This window comes from Thalassophryne amazonica, chromosome 6, assembly GCF_902500255.1.
Source record: "Thalassophryne amazonica chromosome 6, fThaAma1.1, whole genome shotgun sequence".
In the NCBI taxonomy this organism is placed as follows: domain Eukaryota; kingdom Metazoa; phylum Chordata; class Actinopteri; order Batrachoidiformes; family Batrachoididae; genus Thalassophryne; species Thalassophryne amazonica.
In genome coordinates, this window is record NC_047108.1 from 52,141,936 (window position 1) to 52,169,369 (window position 27,434).

The following is a 27,434-nucleotide window of genomic DNA, read 5'->3' on the forward strand; positions in this document are numbered from 1 at the left end:
GTGCTTGTATCACCATTTGCACAATTTTGCTCTAAATATTCTCTTAGCCGCTGCACTAAACCCACATTTTCCAGGTACAGGATTGGGTACCCTATCACCCCAAAAGGTCAAACTTAATCTACTCAAAATTGTTTTTAAAACTTAATTCTAAGCCTCTTTTGAGAATTGGCCCTTCAACTAACAACTTATTTGTATTTCAGTCTGGAGATGCACTGTCCATGCAGTTTTCTGCCTTCCATGCTCTTCCTGTATGGATCTTGATACCAGCATTCCTGACCATTTGATCACTAGACTACCTTGGTTCCAGCACCAGTGTGGGATTCTCCAGCTTGTACCCAAGTGAGATTTTTTTCCAGTGGCAGTTGCAGTGCTTTTCTTCCAAAAAGAGCAGCACTGGAAAGGCACCTAGGAAGTCCAAGCCACTTTCTTTGGTATCTTTCAGCTGACTGGTGACAGTAGCTACCATATGCTTGTCATCTGTAAAACATTGCACTAGGACACATTATCCAGTTTGAAAGCATTTGGATTTTTGATATATGGAATAGTTATCATTCTGTAGCTGCGGCGGCACGGTCCTTTAGTGGTTAGCACTGGTGCCTCACAGCAAGAAGGTCGTGGGATCGATTCCTGGTAGGTCTGTGTGGAGTTTGGATGTTCTCCCCGTGTCTGCGTGGGTTTCAAAACATTAGGGTCTACTCCTTTCTCTGCCCCTGATCAAGGCAGCGTCTACATCTGGAGTTGGGACCTGGGCCCAGAAGTGCACCTGCGTAGACAAGTAATCCCACCTTTCCAGGTACAGGATTGGGTACCCTATCACCTCAAAAGGTCAAACTAAATCTATCTACTCAAAAATGTTTTTAAAAATCACATTTGAGGAATTGACCCTTCAGTTATTGTTCCAACAGCCCACAAAGTCAGCCTTATGTGAACTGTCAAATATGCCATGGCATAGTAGCCCTTTGAGGTTGCAGTTGCAGGTTGGCAACCTTAAGAAAACCAATAATAAAACATGTTGTTTCTCAAATATTTTGATGTCAATAATCGTTTTATGTTTGAACAAAACTGCTTTCATTGAATTAATAATTGTTGTTCGGCCAGAAGGGCAGGGTTTGATGCCTTTGGTGAGTGAGGAGTCATCTCTGTGACGTCATCCTCAGTCAGGACTTCTTTCACTGTCAGACAGCGTGGAACGATGGTGCTCGATTTGGACCTGTTTCGGACTGACAAAGGCGGCGATCCAGAAATCGTCCGTGAGACTCAAAGGAAGAGATTTAAAGATGTTAGTCTGGTTGATAAGCTGGTCGCCGCAGATACAGAGTGGCGAAAAAGTAAGCCTTCATTCAATTTTTTCCACCTCTGCCATAGAAGCTAACGCTAGCGTCTTGGCTAATGGAGCTTACGCCAAACTCCATTAAATATCTGAGCATTTGTATCATTGACTTGTAAGTGAAACATGTTGCATCCCAATTGGATAGTTACAGCACTTTTACGATTTCTACAAGCTTACATTTTATTCGGTTTTATTACTTGCAAAAGAAATTGTACTTAGTTACCTTTTTAACACTTACTTCAGCTCGAGTGCCACTTATCATTTGTGTTAGCATTCTACAAATAAAACTACTAAAGGTAAGTTGACGCTCTTTGTGTCGCATTTAAAGAAGCCGAATTAGCACCGGGTAGTGTGTCAGCAATGGAAAGTAAATTACATGTTGCCACGCTATGCGGTTTTACAAATACAATGCAAAAAAATATTGCACTGTGTAATTTGAAAGGAGTTTGGTTGGGATGCTGGATCAAACTGAAAGTAGCACGGTGCGAATGTTGGCGCTGTTCCAAATGGATATAGTCATATTTTATTATATTTTATCAGTATTCGCGTTGTGGCGGATGATGTCAGTTACAAATTTTACCGTCTTATTTTGTGGTTTTACAGTTAGCTAGGTTAGCTTAGCATCGACACAGGAACACCGGCAATCTGATGCAATCCAGACGAGCAGCATGTCAGGTTAACCTCTCCCTGCAGTGCATCTGGCACTTTACTCCTGACTGAGTCATCTTATTGACTTTTCACGGCACATTATTGTCCTAATGTCAGGTGACAATAAATGCAATAAATTTTTACTTGCTGGTTTTTGTTTTTTTTTGTTGTTGTTGTTTTTTGTTTTGTTTTTGGTTTTTTAAGTTGCACGAACATCAGTGGTCATAACATTAGAAACGTCATGCTGTGACTTTAATATTGACTACTTTACATGCAGCCAATAACCCTTTCGTAACCGGAATATTAGCAATAACCCGCAACGGCCATGTAAACACCCGCAAAAACCCGGTTTTTAAAAACCCGAATATGACCCCTGGGTTACTCCTTTTCTAACCTGAATATCAGGTCGTATAAATGCACATCGGAATATCTCCATAGAAAGGAACATTATTTTGTGTTCTGCGCATGTCCTATCCGCAAGGAATCTTGGTCTTTTGAGTATGGCAATTACTTGTATGCGGCAGGCGCAACCCACCGGACACCACAGAAGCAGAGATAAACAAGCTTGGGGAAATCCAGACGCGGCAGCACAGCACCACACGTTTGGAGCGAGGAGGAAACCGAGTACGTACTTCATTAGTATCGTGAAAGACATGAATATAATGTATTTTATTGATGGTTGAAAGTACAGAGATAGCGACATTTACAAGAAGGTGGCTGAAAATTTACGTGAAGCAGGATTTGCACGAACGCCAGTCCAAATCAAGCACCGGTGGAAGACGTGCATCGCTGTTTAACTGGGGATATTCCAAATTATACCAATGACCATGTATACAGGAGTAACTCTGTCTGCTTAAGCATGTAAACGGGTTATTCCTAATGATTCAGAAACCAGAATATTGACCGTATCCCGAATATTAACAGCATGTAAACGTAGCCATTGTTTCTGTCTGCAGGCCGCTTCACTGCAGACAACCTCAACAAGGCAAAGAATCTCTGCAGCAAGAGCATTGGGGAGAAGATGAAGGTAAGGAAGAATCACTCTGGACAGAAATGTACTGTTGGATTGGCATGATGTGAGACAAATCCAAGCCTGCAGGTGAATGAAAAGGGTCAACTTGCATTAAGCAGCTTTCCTTTATAGCCTTACAGAACTTGGGTCTTATTGCACGGTTTACTGACCGTGATTTTACCGATCACCAATGAAGCTGTGATCTTTGCAGAATTGATAGATGATCTCACTCACTCACTCATTCATCTTCAACGGCTTACTCCAAATATGGGTCACGGGGAGCCAGAGCCTATCCCAGCAGGCATAGGGCGTGAGCCGGTGTACACCCTGGACAGGACGCCAGTCTTCTGTCGCAGGGCCACATGTAGACAGACAAACACATTCACACCCACATGCACACCTACAGACTATTGAAAGTTTCCAATCCACCTAACCTGCATGTGTTTGAATGTGGGAGGAAGCCGGAGCACCCAGAGGGAACCCACACAAACACGGGGAGAACATGCAAACTCCATTCAGAAAGGCCACAGGTGGGAATCGACATCATAACTTTTTTGCTGTGAGGCAACAGTGCTAAACACTAAGCCACAGTGCTTCAATAGTTTATCTGATTGTAGTAATTGAGAAGCTGAGTGAGAGGTCTGAAGTCAAATTGACACTTGCATAGAGATGGGTATTGTTAAGATTTTATTGATATTGATGCCATTATTGATTCCACTTATCAATCCGTTTCTTTATCGATTCTCTTACATTTACAACGTAACATGCATGGGAGTGAGGTTTACGGAGGAAAGTCTGACAATGAGCAGCGGGTGCCGTCTAGTTTGTAAACTTGACTCCCCGACACCAAAAGACATCCTCACAAGAGACAGTAGAGCCCTTTGATTCTAGCATCCTAGTTAGAACAGCGACCTTCAGCGACCAAGGTCTTGAATTCCCATCCATTGCGGAGAGACAGTGCAGTCATTACGCATGGGTAGGGTTTTTTTTTTTTTTTAAACACTTGCGCCCACTCGACCTGTCATGAGAGCTGATCAGCAACCATATGCACAGGTTACAAATGTTTGAATTTCACTTCACATTATTAAGATGCCCCCCCCGCCCCCGGTACATTCTCAGTGTTCACAATGTATAATAGTCTTCATGTCTCCCGATTGACATGAAGAACAGACACTGAATATTATGAAAAGTGTTTAATTTAATTACAGATATTTTAATTGGCATGAATGGACAAGACATGCTACTCCTCCCCAAATTTGAAGGAAGAAAGGAATACTGTGATATAATATCATCACTGTCCAAAAAGTGAAAAACACAACATTAAATATTAAATTTAGGTCATATCACCCACTCAGTTTTTATGACCAACAGTCCTTATTTTTGTTTTGTTGCATTTACTTATGGCCTTTGAAAGTAAAGGGACTATGAATAAAAATGTGTAATTTGTAAATGATTACTTGGATATTGTTGTTAACCCTCTGGGGCTGACGCCGTCATATACGACAGCTAAGACCAAGCTTTACTAAATTATAAATAACTTTTTAATGATATGAGATAGAAACTTACTTTTTTTTTTTTTTTTTTGCTGAAAAGTTAACTCCGCGGACTGTTGAGCCAGCCATTGGCCATCTTTGTACTCCTCATAGAAGCTGTGTGATGATGTGCGCAATGTGAGTGTCCAATCGGAATTTGTTCACCGTCACGTTTTCCAAAATCCAATCGTAGGGCAGATTTACCTAATGTGAAAAGCCAAAGGTCATTTTCAGGAGTAATATGTTACTAGTTGGCCCGTTTGAATAGCCCCCTGGGTGCTCTAATGAGTACATACTATTCCAGTGTTACCCACACCATTACGCACAGCAAAAGTGAAAGCAGGAGCAGACGGAGAGTCTCTGATGACAATCTCACGTGCTCAAACAAAGAGTGTGTAACTATCAGGATTGCTCCACTAGTTTGCATGTGAATGTTACTGGATAACTTGGTTGCTTTCTCGGCGTAAAGCACTGATTACCATATCAATGGACAGCAAAGCGCATAGACCATTTTGTATATATTGTTCAAAATGTGCATTTGTGTTTGTTTGAACCTTTTTGTTGTACAGTCTTTCACACAAGACCTCAAATTACCTTTATAAAGTGTCAAAACAGTTGTTTATTGTAGTTTGCTGTGTGTTTTGAATAAATGTGTGTGGAAAATTATTTTTCACTTTATTTTTTCCTTGCCTATTTTTGATTGTAAACCTTTATTACACTTATAAAACACAACAAAAACATATATATTCTGAAAGCATAGGTTGTCCTGGAAAAAAAAGAGACATAAAACTTGATTGTGGGATGCAAGGAGAGCTGTAAACAGCAATAATAAAACATTTATGGCAGGCGAATGAACTGTCCAAAAAATGCCCTCGGACCCCAGAGGGTTAAAGTCCTTTAATTAAAGCTAACAGTCTCAGTCAAGAACATCTTGATTGTTTCAACTCCACTGTGGTGTTGTACTAAAGCAAAATTGCATCACTATGTAAATGCTTATTGATCCGACTGTAAATATCTGGACAGAAAGATGCGCTGACGGCATACCTGTCTTTCAGTTTGAGCATTGTTTTGTTGTTGTTTTGAATGCAGAGGAAGGAACCTGTTGGAGAAGACGAGTCTGTTCCTGATGATGTAAATGTGGAATCACTAACAGCTGACGTGCTGTCGGTATGACGTACACACCTACTCACACCTCTCATTAACTTGAATGCCAATTTTTATTTATATATATATATATACACACTGTATTTATATAGCTCTTTTCCATCTGCATCAGAAGTTCAAGGCGCTTTACAATTATGGCTCAATTTCATACAGGCACACACCGATGTCAGGGTGCTGCCATGCAAGATGCTCACTACACGCCAGTTCTTAATCCTGTAGTTGCTCCCGGTGTGTGTGTGTGTGTGTATATATATATATATATATATATATATATATATATAGTTTTGGTTTTGTTTTGTTTTTTTCAAAAACCTGATGGATTTGAATCACGTGTGCTTGCATGAGCCAACCTTGAACCTTTGTGCGCATGCGTGATTTTTTTCACGCCTGTCGGTTGCGTCATTTGCTTGTAAGCAGCCTTTGTGTGAGGATGGGTGGAGTCGCTCGTCGGATTTTCTTTGCAAGGAAATGGCAGAACGACTGGAGCAGCGCGACTGCATCAAATTTTGCCACAAACTGGGCGACAGCCAGGTGGAAACCATTCGGATTATTCAGACGGCTTTTGGTGACGATCCTCTGGGCATCACACAGATTAAGGAGCGGTACAACCGGTTTAAAGACGTCCGCACAACGGTGGAGGGCACGCCGCGCTCCGATCGGCATCAACACGCTGAAACGACCGGATCATTTCCAAAGTGAACGCTGTGGAGATGTGGGACCGTCGTATGATTATCCGAGAAATTGCGGAAGAGGTGGACATCAGCACTTTTTCAGCACATTCCACTGTGAAAGAAGATTTTGCCATGAAAAGAGTGGCGGCGAAATTCATCGGCATAATTTTTTCCTCAGAATTGAGTGAGTCCATGTTTTTTCCCTCTGCTTGGTCTAAAAAAGTAACCGTTACTGACTGCCACAATTTTTTTTCCTGATTTCTTATAGTGTTTCTTAAAGCCAGATAGTTGCCATTTGAAATTACTTTAGTTTTGTGTCATGTCTGTGATCTGCTTTTTTTCTACAAAATTAAACAACTGAATGAACATCCTCCGAGGCTGGTGATTCCATAGTTTTTGCCAGGGGTTGTATCCGAGAAATTGTGGACGAGGTGAGCATGTCACAACATGTCCTGTGAGGCTTCATCACGGAGGCGCTGTTGCTGCGCCATCAGCTTTGTGCCGATGAATTTCGCTGCCACTCTTTTCATGGCAAAATCTTCTTTCACAGTGGAATGTGCCGAAAAAGTGCTGATGTCCACCTCTTCCGCAATTTCTCAGATAATCACATGACGGTCCCACATCACCACAGCGTTCACTTTGGAAATGTGAACGCTGACGATAATTGTTCTCTTACTGGAAGAGGTCATGTTGCCTTATGCTGAAGAGGACATGCCCTTGAAATGGATGTTTCAACAAGACAATGACCCCAAGCACACTAGTAAACGAGCAAAATCTTGGTTCCAAACCAACAAAATTAATGCCTCGCAGATGTGAAGAAATTATGAAAAACTGTGGTTTTACAACTAAATACTAGTTTAGTGATTCACAGGATTGCTAAAAAAGCAGTTTGAACATAATAGTTTTGAGTTTGTAGCGTCAACAGCAGATGCTACTGTTATTGTGAACACCCGCTTTTCCACTTTTTTTTACTAATAGCCCAATTTCATAGCCTTAAGAGTGCATATCATGAATGCTTGGTCTTGTTGGATTTCTGAGAATCTACGGAATCTACGGATACCTTGTTTCCCATGTAACAATAAGAAATATACTCAAAACCTGGATTAATCTTTTTTGTCACATAGCACTACTATTATTCTGAACACTACTGTGTGTGTGTGTGTCCATCCCATTTTCAGACTATGAACATAGCTGACAGGACATAATGTCCTCCTGCTTGTGTCTGTGTGGACACATTCTTGTAAACACAACTCTGTACATAGCAGTTGGACAGTATGTTTAAAGGTAAATGGTAAATGGACTGCATTTATATAGCGCTTTTCCATCTGCATCAGATGCTCAAAGCGCTTTACAAATAATGCCTCACATTCATCCCAATGCAAGGGTGCTGCCATGCAAGGTGCCCACTACACACTGATTGCAACTTGGAGATTATGGACCTTGCCTAAGGGCCCTTATTGATTTTCTGGTTAGGCTGGGATTTGAACCAAGGATCCTCTGGTCTCAAGTCCAATAGTTTATCTTGCAGTCATGTAAAGGTTTTGCACAGTAATTTGTATTAGACACACAGGCATTACTGTCTACATCAAATTTCCTCTGGTTGCATATTATTCAATGTAATTTTTCCCCTTTTTCAGGCCCTGACAGTAACTCAGATAAAGGCGGTGCGTTTGTCAATCGATGAGGCCGTGGAAAAAATTGACAGAGAGAGGATAAGACTGGAGGAAGAGCGCTTTGAATACTTGAGAGAGATCGGCAACCTTCTGCATCCTTCTGTACCCATCAGCAATGATGAGGTAAGAGATGATTGAAGCATGCAGATCTGTTTAATGTGAAACCAGTTCATATTAATGGAATGTACATACACATGAATGTATCTACATAACATGCTGCTGCATGAACAGTGACAAAAACCATAACCATAAAACCATGCATGCTTACTAAGATTTTGAAATTATTCAAACTGTGATCATTTTCTTAATATACATGAGGCTTGTCACAATACTAAAATTTCAACCTCTGTTGTGATACCCTGGAAAACAATGACAAATAATGATGCGTAGTTGATCAAGCAAACGTACAGTTTTCGGAACTCAGAAGTTTCCAACTTGGGTTTTTTGAGCCATCTTGAATGCAGCATGAGAATGACACTTCAAGTATGAAGCCTTTAGCGGACCCGGGAGTAAGGTTTGACACCAAACCATACTTTAAATGAGACAGTGCAATGTCAGAATGCCTAACACTGCCCTGTGATTTTATTCTCCATTTCTTTGCAAGGTGCTGCCATGCACTGGTTCGTCTGTTTCAAACCAAAAAGGTGTAGTCACACCGTGACAGATTAAGTAAAATGATTAGAACGGCTATCATTGGTCTCCATTGGATTTAAGGCTCTGATGGAATGAGTGGACAACCACCAAATGCAACACTTTCGGATGTGAGCAGAAAACAAAAAGATAACACACAGATAACGCTAATGTCTACCCTTCATCCACTGGCAAGCTAAGATCAAGTACAGGACAAAGCTGTAAACGAATATGCAGCCATCGGGAAAGTTGTCCAGCTGATGTCTACTCAGTGTTTTTAGAATGCACAAAACTTTCCGACTGAATCATGTGACATCAGCTGACAAGGAACTCATTTAATGAATGAGAAAAAGATTTGTACAGGACAAAAATGGCATTGTGTTTCTGTTACTTACATGTTTCTTCAATCTGTTACAGTGTGACAACTGCTGAAAGGAGAGCAGTGGGGGCATTTTATTTGTGTGTGAGGGTGCACTTGGATTTTAAAGGCAATTAAACCAAAACATTTTGTTGACTATTGTGGAATTCTGGAATCATATGAGTATAAGGTTGTGAACTTTTGTGCATTTATTAGGTATAGTACTGTCACGTTTCATGTGTACCTCTAGTATGTTTGCTATATGGAAACCCTTTTTTGTTTTGGCAGGATGAAGATAATAAGGTTGAGCGTACCTGGGGGGACTGCACTGTGCAAAAGAAGTACTCTCACGTTGACTTGGTGGTCATGATCGATGGCTATGATGGGGAAAGAGGAGCAATTGTGGCTGGAAGCAGAGGATACTTTTTGAAGGCAAGTATGAATATAGACTCCAGTTCTCACATGGCACAAAAATGAGTCAAGTTCTGCAAGATTTCTGGGACTCTGGAAATTGGGACAGTTATTGTACTTTTTTATATTTGGTTAAGCTCCTCTCCCTTTGTAACATTTTAACTGTGCATGTACATACTTGATGTGATGCCCAATTTTTGGCTTGTAACATGGAGGGTCTATGTTTGGTTTGTTTCAGGGTCCTCTGGTGTTCCTGGAGCAGGCTCTGATCAATTATGCCTTAAGGATCCTCCACAGCAAGAACTACACCATGCTCTATACACCATTCTTCATGAGGAAAGAGGTTATGCAAGAAGTCGCCCAGCTGAGCCAGTTTGATGAAGAGCTCTACAAGGTACTGATGTGTTTAGGTTGTTGTATCCCAGTTCATCAAAATCAAGAACAACGTCCCACCTGCTAAAATTACTGGCAGAATATGCATTTCTTAAAGGAGAGTGCAATCATTTTTCAACATAGGCTGTTTTTAGATGTTTTGATGGTCTTTGATTTGAATTTATTCGGCAATAAAATTACATTAAAAAATGCGTAAAAAGTACAGCAGAGGATAACACAAGAAAGCTTTGGATATGGATGCTTATTTACATTGTGTTCATCTTTTAACCCAGAAAAAATGACTGACATTAACGGTTAAGAGGAATGTCTCAAAATTTTCTGTCACATAATTTTAAGTTCACTTGCATAGAGCCCTGAAAGTATTAACTTTCTAAATAGAAAATGTGTTTTAAAACAATTCAGTAAAACTCTCATATAATGGATTCAGGTGGACCAGCGAATTTTGTCTGTTATAATTGAAAACTATTGTACTCATAAAATGGACAAAATCTGTTATATGAGATATACTTTATTGATCTCACAGTGGAGACATTATGTTTACACTCCAGTTACCTCAGACAGCAATTAGTCCACAATTATTACTTGTTTACCATAATAATGGCACACATCAGAATTAAAGACAGCACATACACATTTGATATTGTTTATGTGCACTAAGTTTGAAGAAGTCCGTTATCCGAATTGAGGCAAGTGGGTGAAGGCCATATGTATGTAATGCATTAGTTACAGCCAGGAGACATTGAACAATTTACAGGGAATCCCCAGCTCCAATTAGGCTTACGTATCTCCTTGATTAAAAGCCTGACCTTGAATTGGGACCTGCCTCGTTTAATAACCGGGTCAAAACTTAGTCTAAAAAAAAATAAGCGCTTGCTTTAAATAAGCGCTGGACATTATGTGCATTTAAAAGATTACATTTTGGTTGAGTCCGCTGCAGAGTGGTACCTTAAAATCCTGAAGCCTGATTTATGCTTCTGCGACTCTGGTCATGCAATGACGTCAACATGCGCGTTACCCTTTTAAAGTTCTCTGTTGCATCTTTATGCAATTCTCCACAGGAACAGTGGCTTTTACTGGATTAATTTGTCCCTCAGTGAGCTTCACTTCTTTATACAATCATCAGCCTCTAAACCAATGGTATGGTACGTATAATTTCTCTCCATGAATTGTGGGTCATTAGAGCATCTTTTTCCGACTCTGTGTTGTAAAGTTGGTCATATTTGTGGACTTTTCTGCCAAACGTATTTGATTGATGATTGAAATGTAATTGGCTTGTGGACTGCAAATACTTTTAAATATGACGGGAGAGGAAGGAGTGAAATCGTAAAAGTGACCAATCACATCCCTTTGCGGTGTCCGTCATTTAGTAGGTGCGCATTGGGCTCCAGAGAGCCATACACAGGGGTCTGATCTAAAGCGGTTTGTTTCGTCACTCCCAGGGATATGTGTGACACATAACACCATTTTACAGTGCAGGCAGGAAACGGCATTTTGTTAATAATCGCTGGCCCTGAATTACGCCCTGCCACATTTAGGTCCTGTGTCTGAGCACGGTTTGAAAAAATAATGCCCAGGCTTTTAATTACGGAAATATGGTGCCCGCTTTCTTTGAATATGAGAGTGTAAGTGCTGAGCTTCATTTCATACCTCTGTTACTGGGCACATCCAGACTGCTCTGTCCAGTATGTGCAAGGTTTTTTTAATGGAATACATTACGATGTGAGCAGAAGTCTGTTATACAAAATCATTTCTATACGGTGTTTATTACATGGAAACCCATACAAAAGCATTGGGACTTTTGCTTTTGTCTAGTGAGTACGAATGTCCGGTTTGTGCAATGACTGTTTAGGCAAGTTTCTGTACTGAGAACCTTCTAATTGCATTTGATGGCAAATACTGATTCTTGCATTTAGCTCAGTGTTTGGCTTCTTTTTGTGTATTATTGTGGTCACAGTTCCTGTGTGTTTCTCAGGTTATTGGTAAGAGCAGTGAGAAGTCAGACGATAGCTCCATTGACGAGAAGTACCTAATCGCCACCTCTGAACAACCAATCGCAGCATTCCTTCGGGAGGAGTGGCTCAATCCTGAGGACCTGCCGATTCGCTATGCTGGCATCTCCACCTGCTTTAGACAAGAAGTTGGTTCCCATGGCCGAGATACGCGTGGAATCTTCAGGGTGCACCAGTTTGAGAAGGTCAGTTGACCAGCTCAGAGTAGACTACGTTCACAGATCATTGTTAATCTGTAATATTTTGTTCTCCAGTAAAAGATATAGACAAATTGTTTTCATTATTAGTAGAAAACAGTACTTGACATGGTGTATACAGCCATTGCCTTCTGAGTGTCCACCCCAAACCCAGGCAGATGATGAGGGCAGAGGCAGGAAGGATGTACACTAAATTTGGTTCAATTTCAGCCAAATTGGGTGCGCAAGCCAGTGCATTCAGCACATCGTTTCAAGCTTGGATAAATGAGTGGGGTCACATCTATCTGCAGTTTTTATTTGCATTTGGGAAAACGAGATGATGTGGTTATCTTTTAGATACAGTTTCAGGTTATCTGTATTGCTGGTTTCATTACCACTGTTTTGAAACAAAGTTGACTTACCGGCTCGTTCATGCTACTGGATTCTCCTCACTCGTTCTGCTTCAATCCAAAGTGTTCCCACACAGGAGCTGTGGAATTCTGCTTTGGAACCAATTCCATTTATTCTTCCAAACCTTATGACATACCAGTGGAGCCATGGCAATGTTTAGAAGAAATGGTAGTGGAGGCTTTATCCAGATTGCTTAATCCAATCTTGGGAAGTGAAATAATGTCTGAGGAGTGGAGAAGTGTACTGGTCCTAATTTTTAAGAATAAGTCTGATGTGCAGAGCTGCGGTACCAGGGTTCTCAGCAGGATTTTTTTCTCAGCGTAATGGGATGCTTAGGCTTCACCCCCGCCCAAAGCTTTTGCATTATGGGCTTATAAAGGGCCTTCTTTGTTAGTCTAAATATACCAAAATCTGAAGTCCAGATAGAAGAAGACAACATCTCTGTGCTTCAAAATGTGAGGAAAGTGTCTCCACAAACTCCATCAATTCAAGGTTGAAGCTGCAGAGGAGACCTTCATCTGGTTAAATGTCCCGAGGGTCCAGCTCACCTGTCGTCTCTGCAAACTCACATCATTTGCCTCATTAACCCGTTAATGAGGCAAAAAGCCTTCCTAAAATCTTTATCCTGAATAGCAGAGATATAGAGGAACATAATAAAACAAGTTTCACTGAAATCCATGGGGGGGCGTACCGAGATATGGCCAAATGAAAATCACCAAATATCGCATTCGTAAGTAAGTAAATTTTATTTATATAGCACCTTTCACAGACAAGAGCCACAAGGTGCTTCACAACATAAAAGCACAGTACACTACACAAAACATCAGACAATGGCCGAGACATAAAACATAACATAGGATAGCAGAGCATCCCAAAAGCTAAGCAAACGCTTGAGTAAAAAAAGAAAGTCTTAAGTTGGCTTTTAAAAGTATCGACATAGTCCAGTGCGCGCAGAGAGAGCGGGAGACCATTCCAAAGCCTGGGAGCAACAGCCTGGAAGGATCGCTCTCCTCTGGTTGCAAAATGGGTGCGAGGAACCATCAACAGATTTTGGTCCACAGACCTCAAAGCCCTGGCAGGGGCATAAGGCTGGATAAGGTCACAGATATAGGGAGGCGCCTGGCCATGTAGAGCTCTAAAAGTTAAAACCAAAATTTTAAAATTGATCCTGAAGGACACTGGCAGCCAATGAAGCTCCTTTAAAATTGGGGAAATATGAGTCCTTCTGTTAGCTTGTGTCAGAATTCTTGCTGCAGAGTTCTGTACCAACTGCAGTCGACGCAACTCCTTCTTGTTTAGACATGAAAACAAACTGTTACAATAGTCTAAATGTGTTGACACAAAAGCATGAATAATAAGCTCTAAATCATTTCGAGACACCATTTTCCTGAGCTTAGAGATGTTTCTTAAATGAAAGAAGCAATTCCTCGTCAGCTGTTTACAATGCTGTACCAACGACATGTCTTTGTCACAAATGACACCCGGGTTTCGAAGACATGATTTAGCAGACTGGCCCAGGTCTCCCAAGTACTGCTGAATACCTGGAATATAGGCATCAGGGGCAATAACCAATGTCTCTGTTTTGTCTGCGTTAAGCTGAAGAAAGTTATTCGTTAGCCATTGTTTAATTTCCGCCACACAATGGAGGAGGGAATCAAGCCTCTTAATCTCAGATGGCTTAAAGGAGCAGTAAAGCTGGATGTCATCCGCAAATAACTGGTAAGAGACATCAGTAAATTTTTGAATGATCCTACCTAAAGGGATCAAGTACAATAAAAACAAAATGGGGCCCAATACAGAACCCTGAGGGACTCCACATAACAGGTCCGCAGACTCTGACCTTATCTGGTTAGCAAAAACGCTAAAGCTACGCCCAGACAGATATGAAAAAACCACCGAAGAACTGACCCCGACAGTCCGACATGATCCCTCAATCGATTCAGCAGGACCTGGTGGTCAACAGTATCAAAGGCAGAGGACAAATCCAAAAGAACCAACACGGTGGATTTCCCAGCATCAGCAGACAACATAATGTCGCTGGACACTTTCAAAAGAGCCGTTTCCGTAGAGTGTTGTCTACGAAAACCGGACTGATACCTGTCATGAATGTTATTCTGATCCAGGAAGAGTGTCAGTTGGTCTGAAACCACCCTCTCGAGGATCTTAGACAGGAATGGGAGCTTAGAAATAGGTCTAAAACTACTTAGCTCCATTTGATTTAAACCTGGTTTTTTTCAGTAGAGGCAACACTATGGCATGCTTAAAAGCACTGGGAAACACACCGGTGGACAAAGAAAGATTTACCATTCTAGTAATGCACAGACCAATTATCTCAAATACTTTAATAAAGAGCCTGTAGGGAAGGATGTCCAATGAGCAAGAGGAAGGTTTCATCTTGCTCACCAATGCCGAAATATCAGCAAGTGTCACAGCCCTAAATGAAGAGCAAATGCTGGGAACAGGCTCAATAACAGTAGAAGTACCACACAGGGAGGGTGGAATTTTATCCTTAATCAACTTGATTTTGTCAGTGAAAAAACTCAAAAAAGCATTGCTGTCAGCTTCAGAAAACACAGGAGTAACTGAAGCAGCAGGACATACAAGAGAGTTGATTGTATCAAACAACACTCTGGGATTCTTCTTATTCACAGACACCAGCTGATGTATATAGACAGAACGGGCACTTTGTCATTTTGTTATATGATAAAACCAGCTCCCTGAGATGAAGCCTGTGAACCTCAAGTTTAGAGGATTTCCACAGGCGTTCAGTCCTTCGACACAGTCTCTTAAGACTTAAGAGCTCTTCATTTATCCAAGGGCACTCATTTTTCTGTAGACACGTATTTAACAGGAGCCAACTGATCAAGAATAGTATCACAGTGATGGTTAAAACACTGGATAAAATTGTCCACATCAAGAAAATCAGTGAACAAACAAGGATTAAACATAGAAAAAAAAATCTTTCTGCAGTATCAGCAGTGATGATACGCCTCCAAGACTTAGCTTCTAAGGGCTTCTGATCAGAGCTGAAATGCAGGTCAAACGAAACAAGACTATGGTCGCTCAAGTGGACATGTTTTATAGACATATTTAAAATGTCTAGGCCAAGTGTAAAAACTAAATCTAAAATGTGACCCTTTTGGTGAGTGGGCTCAGAAACATGTTGCACAAAATTAAAAGCTTCAGTCAACGATAAAAGCTCCATAGCAGAGCAAGATAACTTGTCATTAACATGAAGATTAAAATCTCTAAGAATTAAAACAGATTCCAACGTTATAATAGAGGATAAAAAGTCACTAAAATCCTTAAGAAAGGCAGTAGCAGGGCCTGGAGGGGCGATAAACCAACACAGAAAAATGGGTTTGAGAAACCCACCTTGACCAACTGTGATTCAAAGGAGGGAAAATCCTGTGACTGTACCCCTTTACACACACAATCCTCTTTATAAACGATGGCAAGGCCCCCACCATGGTGACAGGGGCGGGGCTTCCCAAGGACACAGAACTCAGCAGGGCAGAGCTCATTTAAATGAAGAAATTCCTCTTCTCTCTGCCAAGTCTCCGAAAGGCAGATTAAGTCCAACATTTCCATTGATATAAGATCATTCAGGGAAAATGATTTATTGGCGATTGAACGCACATTCAATAAACCAAGGCGCAAGGTGGACGACGTCACGTAGGCGCTGTGTGAGGCTCGCAATGGGATAGGACGAAGACAGCGGTCACGTGGACTCCAGCTGATCCGTGCAGGCGGAGGCGTAAACACGGAAGTGCACAGTAGCGATGGAACTACGCCACCAGGATACCAGCACTGCGAAAAGTCTAGAACACCCGTACCTAACCGAACAGGTGTCGATGCAGATGTGCCATCGCACACATCAAAGAGAGGAATGTGGTAGAGGAAGCGAGCCCGTCCTCGGCCACCGGCACTGGCGCCCAAACGCGCCGCTGCACGCGTTCTCTTCACCTGGACACCAGCCCGCGAGTCTCTTCTCCTCTTATCCAAAAAGCCTCAGTCTCCTGCGGATCTTACACGGCGCCCTCAACAGCAGCGGATAATCAGGTGAGTCGGAGCCGATAGTTAGGGGCGGAGGAAACGCCTGGTTGTACCTGTCTCGTGTAGCAAATAGGCTCTCCATCGTCTCCTTGATATGAAACAAAGAGTCCCGATCGTAAGTCCGTAAAGCCAAGACACATCCATCTGCTAGTCGGGCTGCTAAAATAACATATGTTGTAAAAGTGGCCATTAGTAACCAACACAACAGGAGCCGAGCGACGGCCACGACAGTCACAGGTGCCATCTTGAAAATATGATAATAATGTCAAGAAGGAAAAAAAGGGGCACAATAGGGTTCATAACATAAAGAGCGCCACCTGTGCAAAAGCAACTTAACTAAGCCACCGCCATTTATGCAAATTTGGAGAGAACTTGTCCTAGTGTATCCAAATATGCGTAAATGAGCGAGGCTTATTCAGGGCGCAGGCCCTGGGAGGGTCCCAAATGTAGCCAAAAATGCCAAAAGTTGTGACTTGAAGCGTCACCTACAGGTGGCGCCCTCAGTTAGCCTTGAAAAATATAACGCTAAATGGGAGAACTCCATCCATACATTCATATAGCATAAGATTAATGAGGCTTACTGAGGGCACACAAAGATATTCAAAGGTCAAAATCCACATTTTGACTATGTCACTGTTTTGGCCCCTTTAACCCCTAGCCTAAAAAGGGCCGTAATTTTCCTCCAGAAGGGATTTATCGATTTAAAAAAAAAAAAAAAAAAATTTGTCTGTTTGGACAATACATCTTCCGCTAAAAAAAACTTCAGTGGCCTACTGAAACATGATATATCACCACCCATTTGAAAGTTACAGATTTCGGCTCTTAATGTAAGAAAGTTTTTTTTTTGTTTTTTTTTTAACTTCAGAATGTACAGTAATCATAAATTAATTTTTAATTTAAGAATACATAAGGATTTTCTTTAATAAACTGCTGTGTATAAATTTGCAGTTCTGATGTTCCTGACACACATCTACACTGTTCTGTTTTGGCCTGATGCCTGTTTCTTTTGTGGTGACCCCAGTTCATCATTTATGGTCATTTATGTGGTGATCGCAGCCTGTTTGAAAAATAATCCGAGTTGTCTCTTTTTCTTACTCCCCCTCTTTCAGATTGAGCAGTTTGTTTATTCTTCTCCCCATGACAACAAATCGTGGGAAATGTTTGACGAGATGATTGGCACAGCAGAAGACTTCTACCAGTCACTAGGAATTCCATATCGCATTGTCAACATAGTCTCGGGTAAGACTCCTCATGTTGTATATGCTACACAGCTGGAATGGTGTTTTGTCAAGTTGTTTTAAAATAACTAATTAAGAAACCTATGACTAGGTCGAAAAATATGCTTTATGGAATCATGTTTTATTGTGACCAAAATTCCATACTAATATTGTGGAAATAATTATCGACAGAGGAATAACACGATGGGAAGCAAATTGAACCCCTACACTATGTTTGGGCACAGCAGCACATTTACAAATAATGAAGCCGTCAGCAAGCGGCGATGCACAACATTGAACCCGTTTTCTTTAGAGCAAACAGTCCGTTATAAAGCTGTCTTCTCCTCATGCCAGTAGTTTCCCAGGAAGTTGCTGCAGCTTTCTGTGATCGATTGTAAACACAGTGCCAGACAATGTGGCCTTTCTGATTGTTGATTAACAACCCTGCTGATATCATGATAGATGATGTGAAATTGTGAAACGTGTGAATGTTAAGATGGCAGATAAGATCCTGTTACACTCTTCCTACAGTCATTGCACCTGCTTAGTTTCTTTGAGCTTACACCAAAGTTATTGTGGATTTTTTTTTTTTTTTTTTTTTTTTTTTAGGCACCAACCCCCGGGCTTTAACAAAATTTGAACTTGGAATTTGGCACGCAGCTCTATTTCAGTGTTGACCAGTGCGGATCTTAATTTTAATATTCAGTGACCCAGAACCATGACAGATACTGGAGTTTAAAAAGAAACACTTTGGCCATACTGGACAGACATTCAGATTTAGCACACTGCTTCACCTCAGCATTACCGGAGCCTAATTAAAATTGTAGAGACCAAAAATTATTTTGGTGTCTGCGCTCCATAAAGAGAATAATTTAGTCAAAGTGTTACGTTACCTTATACATAGAAGAATATTCTCAGTTTGGCCCACACCGTATATAGGTTGTAACTTTTACATTTTCACCATGTGATTGTTATCAATGTTCCTCTAATATTATTGAATTTATTTTCATAAAACTTAACTTAATACAGATTGGATGGTTTAGTTAGGTCCTTGGATTGGTTGAGGCGATCGTAGTTTCACCAAACTGAGGAGCAGGGTCTCCCCTGGGCCGGGAGGCTGCTCTGGAGGTTCCACTCTCAACCTGTGCCGAACTTCTACGTACATGCCTTTGGGTACCCAACTTTCCTCCTTGCCTCACAGGAAGGCAGAGGGATTTAACATCTGTGGCACCAGTCTGACATACCCTCCCCCTGCGAGAGGTTGTTGGCTTACCCGTGTGGAGTGTCGGGAGGGAGCCCTTGTGAAGGGCAGCATGGTAACTTAAACCCCCCTTACACATAGACAAAGTCCCTTCTGTGTCCCTTGTGTGACCAGAAAATCAGGGAGGATGCCACAGGATGCTAAAAGAATGTACAGCGCATACCAAGGTCATACAAGGAAGATTCACTGGAAGCACACAGGATTCCATGGTTGGTGTGAAGCATGAAATATGTTTCCTAACAAACTCAGAAGGGACACCAAGACTGGAGGACGCTCAAAGGATGTACAGACGATGCTCAAAGAATGCACAGATGATGCACAAACAATGCACAGATGACGCCATTGTTGGCCAACCGACACTGAATGAATGCACAGTGCTCAGGGCAGTGTGTTATGATTTTGTGAATAATGTTCTTTTTATAAACTGCCATTATAAAGTGCAAAATTGTTTTCATGTTAACTGATGTCCGCTGAGTTCAGCGGAAAGATTTGTGCATGCTCAGAACTTTGAGTGTAGATATGGCGAAAGCTTTGTCTTCTTTTCCTGTTGTGGATGGTTCATTCTGGGCTTGTGAAAGCTTCGTGTCAATTCAGCACAAGCAAACATGGGCCACAGACAGCATGCTCTGTCTCTCTCTTTTTCCCTCAGCGAGGACGTGCGACAGAGTTGTTTGTTGTCCTGCCGCACAATCAGTCAAGAAATATGACATGCTTTTTGACCACGGAAAACTCAGCTCAAATCCAGCATGTATCTCAGAAGATCCTTCTGCTCACTGCAGATTTCTGTGGAAATGTGGCATCATCTGTAGCACCCCAACTCCACTTAGGATGGCACAAGTGTTTTTGCGTCTCTTCTGCATCCTGACAAATTTTTAGGATGCACAACAGACTCCCAAAGGACACCGTCCTATTTAAAGGCCAGTTAGCATTATTGCCTCACAGTGCGTGATTCCCAAGTTTGCTTCCAACCTGGTCCTTTCTGGGGAGAATCTGCATGTTCTCCGCCTTTCTCCCACTTCCACATAAATATTGGTTAGGTGAATTGATGACTCGAAATTGACTGCAGGTGTGAGTATGTCTGAATGATTTTGTCCATCTGTATATGGCCCTGCAACAGACTTGGCAGCCTGTCCAGGGTCCACCACTTCACCCAACAATCACTAGGATAGGCTCCAGCAACCCGCCCCAAATCTTAAATGGAATAGAAAAAAAAGTTTAGAAAATGCATAGATTTGTAATGCAGCATTAATTACACATGGGAGCAAGTACAAGGTTATTGTTTTCAGCCCTGTGTGTCCTGTGTGAATAAAAATAACTGGAAGTCTTGAGTGTCAGTGAAGGACAAAGTGATTTGATTGTGAGGAACATCTGTTGTAAAGTCAAACTCACTGGGCAAGGTCACTTGAATTTAAAGCTTATAGACATATTTATAATGAAAAGGAGGATTTGATTATATGTATGCACGTGGTTACTACAAATATGAACCTGCCTTCTGGTCACGTGAACACTGACCAGCTCAAACTTAAGGTCATAATTGCTGAACTGAAACAGTTTGGTGCCAGTATGGTTTAAGCTCTGTGGAAATGTCTGTAAATCGTGGGTAAAGTGGTTTGATTGTTGACAGACTTGATCAAATTTCAAGACCACAGTGAAGCACATATTATGTTGTCACTGAATCACAAAGAATTAATTTGCTTCACTCTGTCAAACATGTAAAATGTGGGTGTTGCATTCTCCGGCTGCTCCTCTTTGTTTTAGAAGGAATTTAGTATTAGTATCGTAAATGGTAAATGGACTATATAGCGCTTTTCTATCTGCATCAGATATTCAAAGCGCTTTACAATTATGCTTCACATTCACCCCGATGTCAGGGTGCTACCATACAAGGTGCTCACTACACGGGAGCAACTAGGGGATTAAAGACCTTGTCCAAGAGCCCTTAGTGATTTTCCAGTCAGGCGGGGATTTGAACCCAAGATCTTCTGGACTCAAGCCCAACACCTTAACCACTAGACCATCACCTCCCCTTTTGTACTGAGCTACTGTTTGCTGTGAAAGCAGTGAAAGCAGTGAATGTGGTTGTAACAATATCAGGCCGCTCTGTCTGTTATTTTAGGTGCCTTAAATCATGCAGCCAGTAAGAAGCTGGATCTGGAGGCCTGGTTTCCTGGGTCTCTTGCTTTCAGGGAGCTGGTTTCCTGCTCAAACTGCACTGATTACCAGGCCAGACGCCTACGCATTCGTTATGGACAAACCAAAAAGATGATGGACAAGGTGAGTTTTCAACCACTGCAGTTGTCCAAAAAGACAAAGATGAGCTTCCTCTACTGAGCCTTTAATGAAACCTGGTTGAATATCGAATAAGGTGATGTTATGTATTCGGTGCCAGCGAAAGGAGCTTCTTTTTTTCTCTTTGCGTGACAGATCACCGAGCAAACCTGCTGCCATAGTGAAAGAATGGAAAGTCCATAATTTAAGATCATTAGGTAATAGTAGATATGTGCATGATGACAGTTAGGGCTGTTGCGTTCTGAAAGTTGGCCCCAATGATCTTGACCCTTACCAAAATACCTGACCTTTGGCTGACCTCGCCAGAGCAATTCTGGAATCTATCTAATAATTGTGTGCCACATTTTGTCAAAGTCAGGTTGAAATTCAAATTCCTTGACCTAATTCTTTAAGTGCAATTTTGGGGCCAACCTTCACTGACATACAAGTTTGGTAGAAATTAGGAGGAAGTTAACAAACTGACATGACATTGGGCCTAGTGATTTGGGCTTTGGCAAATTCAGTTTTGCCTGGGCATTTTGCCTTACTGCATACAGGTATTTACGTACTCCCATAGGGGACGCAGTATTTGTTTTTGCCTGTATTTTCCGAGGTTTGCCGACAAACATATTCTGGCTTTGGCTCTTTTGTAACCCATGGTGTATTCAGAAAAGCAGTAAAAGTACACACACACACAAATCAAATAGGTCGAAATAAGATTTTATAAGCTCAAAGTAATAATAAATACATACCCTGAAACACCAGTGAGTGTGTACCAATTACAGGGGCATCATACTCATCAGCCTCCCTGGTATTAGTGACGGGACAGTGGAACGTGAGATTGGCTGAGAATCGGCGTAGCAGGGGTGTTATTGCATTCGCTCCACCGCGTTGTTGTGCCGAAAAGGTAGCTGAGCCAAAAGATGACACTCTAGATCTACTGGTCAGTCTTCATTGCTACTCTCACCTATGGTCATGAGGGTTGAGTCATAACAGAAAGCACTAGATTGTGGGTACAAGTAGCCAAAATGGGCTTCCTTAGGAGGGTGGCAATGCAGTTTATTGGGTTGTGGCCATTGCCATGCACAAGGAACTACTTGACCCATAGGCAAGAGTTAAGCAGCGAAGACTGGTGTTCATCCAAAGGACATGGCTGACTCCATAAGCAAAAATACTACCTCTGCTACTAAGCCCTTACACTCCAAACACTATCGAATGTCCTGCAGAGTACGCATTCTAAAGCATGCATGTACATTTATTAAAAACGTATATAATCCATCTAAAAAGCATGAATATATTACCTGAACGTAATTTAAATTTCCCCTAGTCCACAGTACAATATTTAACAGATACTACATTGAAATAAACCTAGATTGTGCAAATACGTGATGAAAATACATATTTCTGGGTGCCATCTTGAAAAAATGGCTGCCATCTTGAACATTGAAATGGCTCGCAGAAGGTAGACCAAGAAGTACCATTATGCCAGATTTGATGCTTGTATCACAAAATGAAAGATTCTTATAATGAATGCATTTATCTACTGCACTGTAAACAAACACTAAAAATTACAATGCTTCTGGCTCTATTTTATACCCCCATATGCAGTAGGGAGTATTCCAAAGTGATATATGTGTGCTGACTTTTGATATCGGCGTTAACAACCTCAACTTTGACCTTGCACCCCCAGTGACTTTGACTTTTTCCAAAACAAACCCTTTAAGGGCAATTCTGGGGTAACCTTAATGTAAATACCACATTTGATGGAAATCGGCCAAAGGACCTGGGAGGAAAGGGGGAACAGCCAGCCAGGTCAAAATTTTCACCTTTGATCCCAATGACCTTAATCCTCTTCAGCCCAGGCAAAATTCTAATCTTTTTTTTATACATTTTACAAACTTCATTTCTTGACAGTAGCAAGACTTCCATTTTGACTTAAATGGGAATTGGTTGGTAATTCATGCAGATTCAGTTTGTCCACAGTAGGTTCTGTGATGAATATGTGCACAAGAAGAGTTGGGAGGGAGAGGATTTTAACTTTTACACACACCCTTTTACTTTAAAAACCCCCTTTTACTCTCAGTTCCGGCCTCAACCTTAGTTTGTTGGGAATCTGCCAAAGGACCTGGGAGGAGTAGTGGAGCAAATGCAGTTATAGTACATTGTTGCAGCTCAATAATTCAATGACTGTATTGTACCGTCTGCTTTAATGGCTATTTTGTATGCATTATAGGCAGAGTTTGTACACATGTTGAATGCAACCATGTGCGCCACCACACGTGTAATGTGCGCCATCCTGGAAAATTATCAAACCGAAGAAGGCATCATTATTCCAGAGAAGCTCAGGCAATTCATGCCTCCAGGTAAGAGGTTTGTGTGGAAATGAGGTTTCACCCATAACATACATGTTCCTAATCCATCATCAGTCCACCATTCACTAACCATCCAGCAGGTGGCAGACCCATCTATTTAGATGTTGTATAGGGAAAATAAAGCTGATTTTTGGATTGATCTGGTGCATCAAACTTCACCTGATTTTAAAGGGTTTGTTCTTTAATACCATTTTTTTGGGGGGGTGGGGGTGCAGTTTTGCCTTTGTATGCCAAAATGCAGTTGAAATTATACAATCAAGATTTGATATCTTAAATTTAATTCATTAAAAAAAGTCACATAAGCAGTTTAGGAGTTAAAGCTATTTTTAGACCCACTTCCTCTATTTTCAGATGCCATAAGTAATTCTATTCTGAATGTAAGGATTAAATCATCACTTTTACAGTCAGGCTTCTTTAGACAATGGATGGGCACGTGAACATTTCTAAATGTTGTGGACTTCATTTACATCAATCCTGTTGAGAAGACAGTATGTGTTTGATTACCCATAACACTGGTCAACACGATTTTTCTTGTATGGAGTTTTTCCAGCAGATTTTGGGTAATTTGGAGGTGCTGAATGTGAATCTGGTGTTTGTTTTTGCCAACCACATCACCTTTTTGAGATATGAAAACAAAATCTTTTTTAAAAATCTTCTGCCAAAAGCTAAAAAAAAAATTACATTTAAGCACCCATATATTGAATAAAGTTTGCAGTGGAAGGCAGCTACTCCCTTAAGAATGCATTTCCAAAACTACTTTTATGCTTGCACCCTTTTTGAGCATTATTGACCACAGTATACAAATACTAAATAAGTGAAATATAATGGGAAAAAATACAATCTGGAGCATTATGCTCATCACAGGTAAGGCACCACTGAAAAGCTCATTCTTAGTCTTGTGTCTTTCTCATAGAATTAAATTTAGAGCTTTAAACCAAAAGCATGCAAAAAAATACAAGAAAAGGTAACACTCACTTAAATGATCAGTAGTAGGACTGGCTATACAGAGAAACTCGATCTGTGTCCCTTGCCTCATGCGCTACATCCACTTCTTCATCTTCATCAGTGGATGAAGATTTGGTGGACTTTGGTGAAAATGGATAATGGGTAATTCACTGTGGGGAACCAGTCATATAGCAGATGGTGCGCTGGGGTGTTGAAAGTGTTTGTTTTTCTTATTAAATCCCTTGATGTTTATAAGGCAGACGTAGCAGTCATCTGTCTCCCCCCCACCCCCGGTTCTCTGTAAACCACTGGCACACCAAATTTGAGCTTAGCATTCTTTTCTTGAGACCAGGATCTCAGTGTTTCGACACAAGCTGTGAAAACTTGGTGAGGGGCCCAATTTTTTGTCCTGGTCACCAAGTGGTACTCTGAAATAAGCAAGGTACACTCCTTTGATAAAAGTATTGTTACGTCTTTGAGGTGGTCAAGTCTCAAAGCCCATGCAAGAAAAAAAAAAAGAAGTTTTTTGTTAACCAGTGTAATTACCCATCATTTATACATTTTAAAACTAAACAAGGTTCCTGTTGAATCTGTCCCCGCTCCCCTTTGTCAATCTTCCAGGTTTGACGGAGATCATCAAGTTTGTCAAACCCGCTCCGATTGACCAGGAGATGACCAAAAAGTCTAAGAAACAGCAAGATGGAGGAAAGAAGAAGAAGAAGCAGGGAGGAGGAGATGACAACCTGCCTAACACCATGGAGAACATGTCCATCAGTGACTCGTAGACTTCATTACATCTCAGTCACCTCTGTGTCTCAAAGGACGGTGTGCGGCTCACCTTTGCTCGTTTCTCTAAAGCACGTTTAAACGAAGAGTTGCTCTCTCTCATACTTCCACAGCCCAACTCTGAGACCGATCACCTGTCAGTCTGATCTGTACATCATCCACACAGTCTCTTCGGGCTCAGCACATGGAACACAACACCAAGACGTAAAGCTTCACTTCCACACCAGATCGTTTCTGGGACAAGATTATTCTCTGTGTGCTAATTTAATTCCATCTTCTGGGGATCTGTAGTTGTCTGTCAGAATGCGTTTATGAATGTCAGTTAAGGGAATATTTTGTGAAATGAAATACTGCTTGAAATCTGAATTCATTGTGGAATAACACAAACACATGCATCTGTTAAAGAATTGGTGCAGCACTTATATCTGAAATACAGTTCATGAGAATAAATGATCAGGAATTTTCAAGTCTTGCTTGTTAAATTTCCATCACATTCCTGGTTATGTTATTGTCATCACTTTAGGCCATTGTTGCTTGTTGTCAGTATTAGACATAATACTAGTGATTCAAACTTTGGCATTATAGAAATAATGATCGAGCTTAACTAGCACTCACAGTAAACATAAAATACAGTTGACATTGATCTTTGTTTCCTTTTCTTTGAACGTGTGTCTGGAGATTAAAAATTCTCTAAATGAATTAAGTACGTACCATTACCAAGGCCATGTTTGGTAGGGTTAATTTATTGCCTCGAACAGGAGCTGCACAATTTTAATATGAAACCATCATATTTTACGGAGTATAAGTTGCTTTTTTGTGTGTGTGTGTGTGTGTGTGTGTGTGTGTGTGTGTGTGTGTGTGTGTGTGTGTGTGTGTGTGTGTGTGTACGTACTATACTAGTTTAGGAGGCCTTGAGACTTATACTTCGGTACAACTTATACCACGATGGGGGGAACAATCACAGTAATAGGATTAGTAAGACTTTCTAAGAATTGAAGCATGAAATAAAACAATAAATGCCAACAATAAAAAGTGTCGTATAATAATACACAATAATCCCAAATTAAAGAGCTGATAACACAAAAAAAGGTATGACTTGTATTCCAATGCGTTTTATACTCTGGTGCAGCTTACAGTGCCTTGCAAAAGTATTTGGCCCCTTGGTATTTCACACATTTTAATTTGTTTATGCCATTTCAAATACTAAAAGTAAATCAGGCTTCTCTATATAAAAATTTCTAAAATTATCTTCCTTAAACTCAAACTCAAAGCAAATCTCTACAACTTGATCAAAATTAAAAAATATAAAGGCCAAGATGATGGGTTGCCCAAGTAATGGGTACCTTTGGTATAATAGCTGTAAATCAGTTTTATTGCCAGTTTTCTTCAGGCAAGTTAGGGGATGGATACATGAACATTCCAAGTAAAGGGATTTGTCTTGGACTTTATTTACATAAGATATGAAGAAATGCAAACAGTATGGGACTCTGGCAAATCTGTGAGGAGTAAACAGTTCTCAAAAACCGAGTCTGTTCAAGAAGAGTGAGGAAAGACACCCAGACAACCCAGAAGAAATTATAGGCTTCAGTGGTTGTGATTGGAGAAATTGTGCAGAGTGCGTGTTTTGCATTTTGTATCACCAGTTATACAGCTTCATGATGTGGTATAGAGGAGGATTTTCTTAAAAAGACCTGAAAGTTCAACTACAGTTTGCCAGAAGGTATATCTGAGATTGTAGATTTGATACTTTGGTGAAAGAAAATCCTGACCATTTTATCTCCAGAGGGAGATATTCCACAAAACAGGTGTACGATAAGAGAAGGCTCTGTACTCCGCTGACTTTTTATTCACCCTAGGGACACAAAGTAGCTAGTGCCCTGAGAATGCAGACCCAGGGCCGGTATGTAGTGCTTGGCTAGGTCAAATAAGTAAGGTCTTAGTCCATGAATAATTGTATAGGTTAATAGCAGAACCTTAAAATCCAATTTCACAGAGGCAGGAAGCCAGTGAAGAGACTCCAAATTGGGTGTAATGTGGTCAAACTTTCTGCTTCCTGTCAACTGGCAGCAGTATTTTGAACCAATTGGAGACCCTTAATGCTGGACTGCGGT

General features: G+C 41.0%; 1 protein-coding gene across 1 annotated transcript; it reads left to right on the forward strand.

Moving 5' to 3' along the window:
- Positions 1–1,192: 1,192 nt before the first annotated feature.
- Positions 1,193–25,786, forward strand: sars1 (seryl-tRNA synthetase 1). Its single transcript, XM_034172176.1, has 11 exons — positions 1,193–1,328; positions 2,935–3,005; positions 5,612–5,689; positions 7,995–8,153; positions 9,307–9,450; positions 9,668–9,823; positions 11,795–12,016; positions 17,584–17,713; positions 21,069–21,226; positions 23,454–23,583; positions 25,159–25,786. The coding sequence occupies exons 1-11, from the start codon at positions 1,193–1,195 to the stop codon at positions 25,320–25,322; spliced, it is 1,548 nt and encodes a 515-aa protein (XP_034028067.1). The 3' UTR covers positions 25,323–25,786.
- Positions 25,787–27,434: the final 1,648 nt, after the last annotated feature.

Excerpts from the sequence above, each read along its gene's own strand:
- sars1 (XM_034172176.1), top strand. The coding sequence starts at position 1,193 with ATGGTGCTCGATTTGGACCTGTTTCGGACTGACAAAGGCGGCGATCCA. Across the intron at positions 9,451-9,667 it reads GCAGAGGATACTTTTTGAAG|GGTCCTCTGGTGTTCCTGGA; the intron begins GCAAGTATGAAT and ends GGTTTGTTTCAG. Across the intron at positions 9,824-11,794 it reads TTGATGAAGAGCTCTACAAG|GTTATTGGTAAGAGCAGTGA; the intron begins GTACTGATGTGT and ends TGTGTTTCTCAG.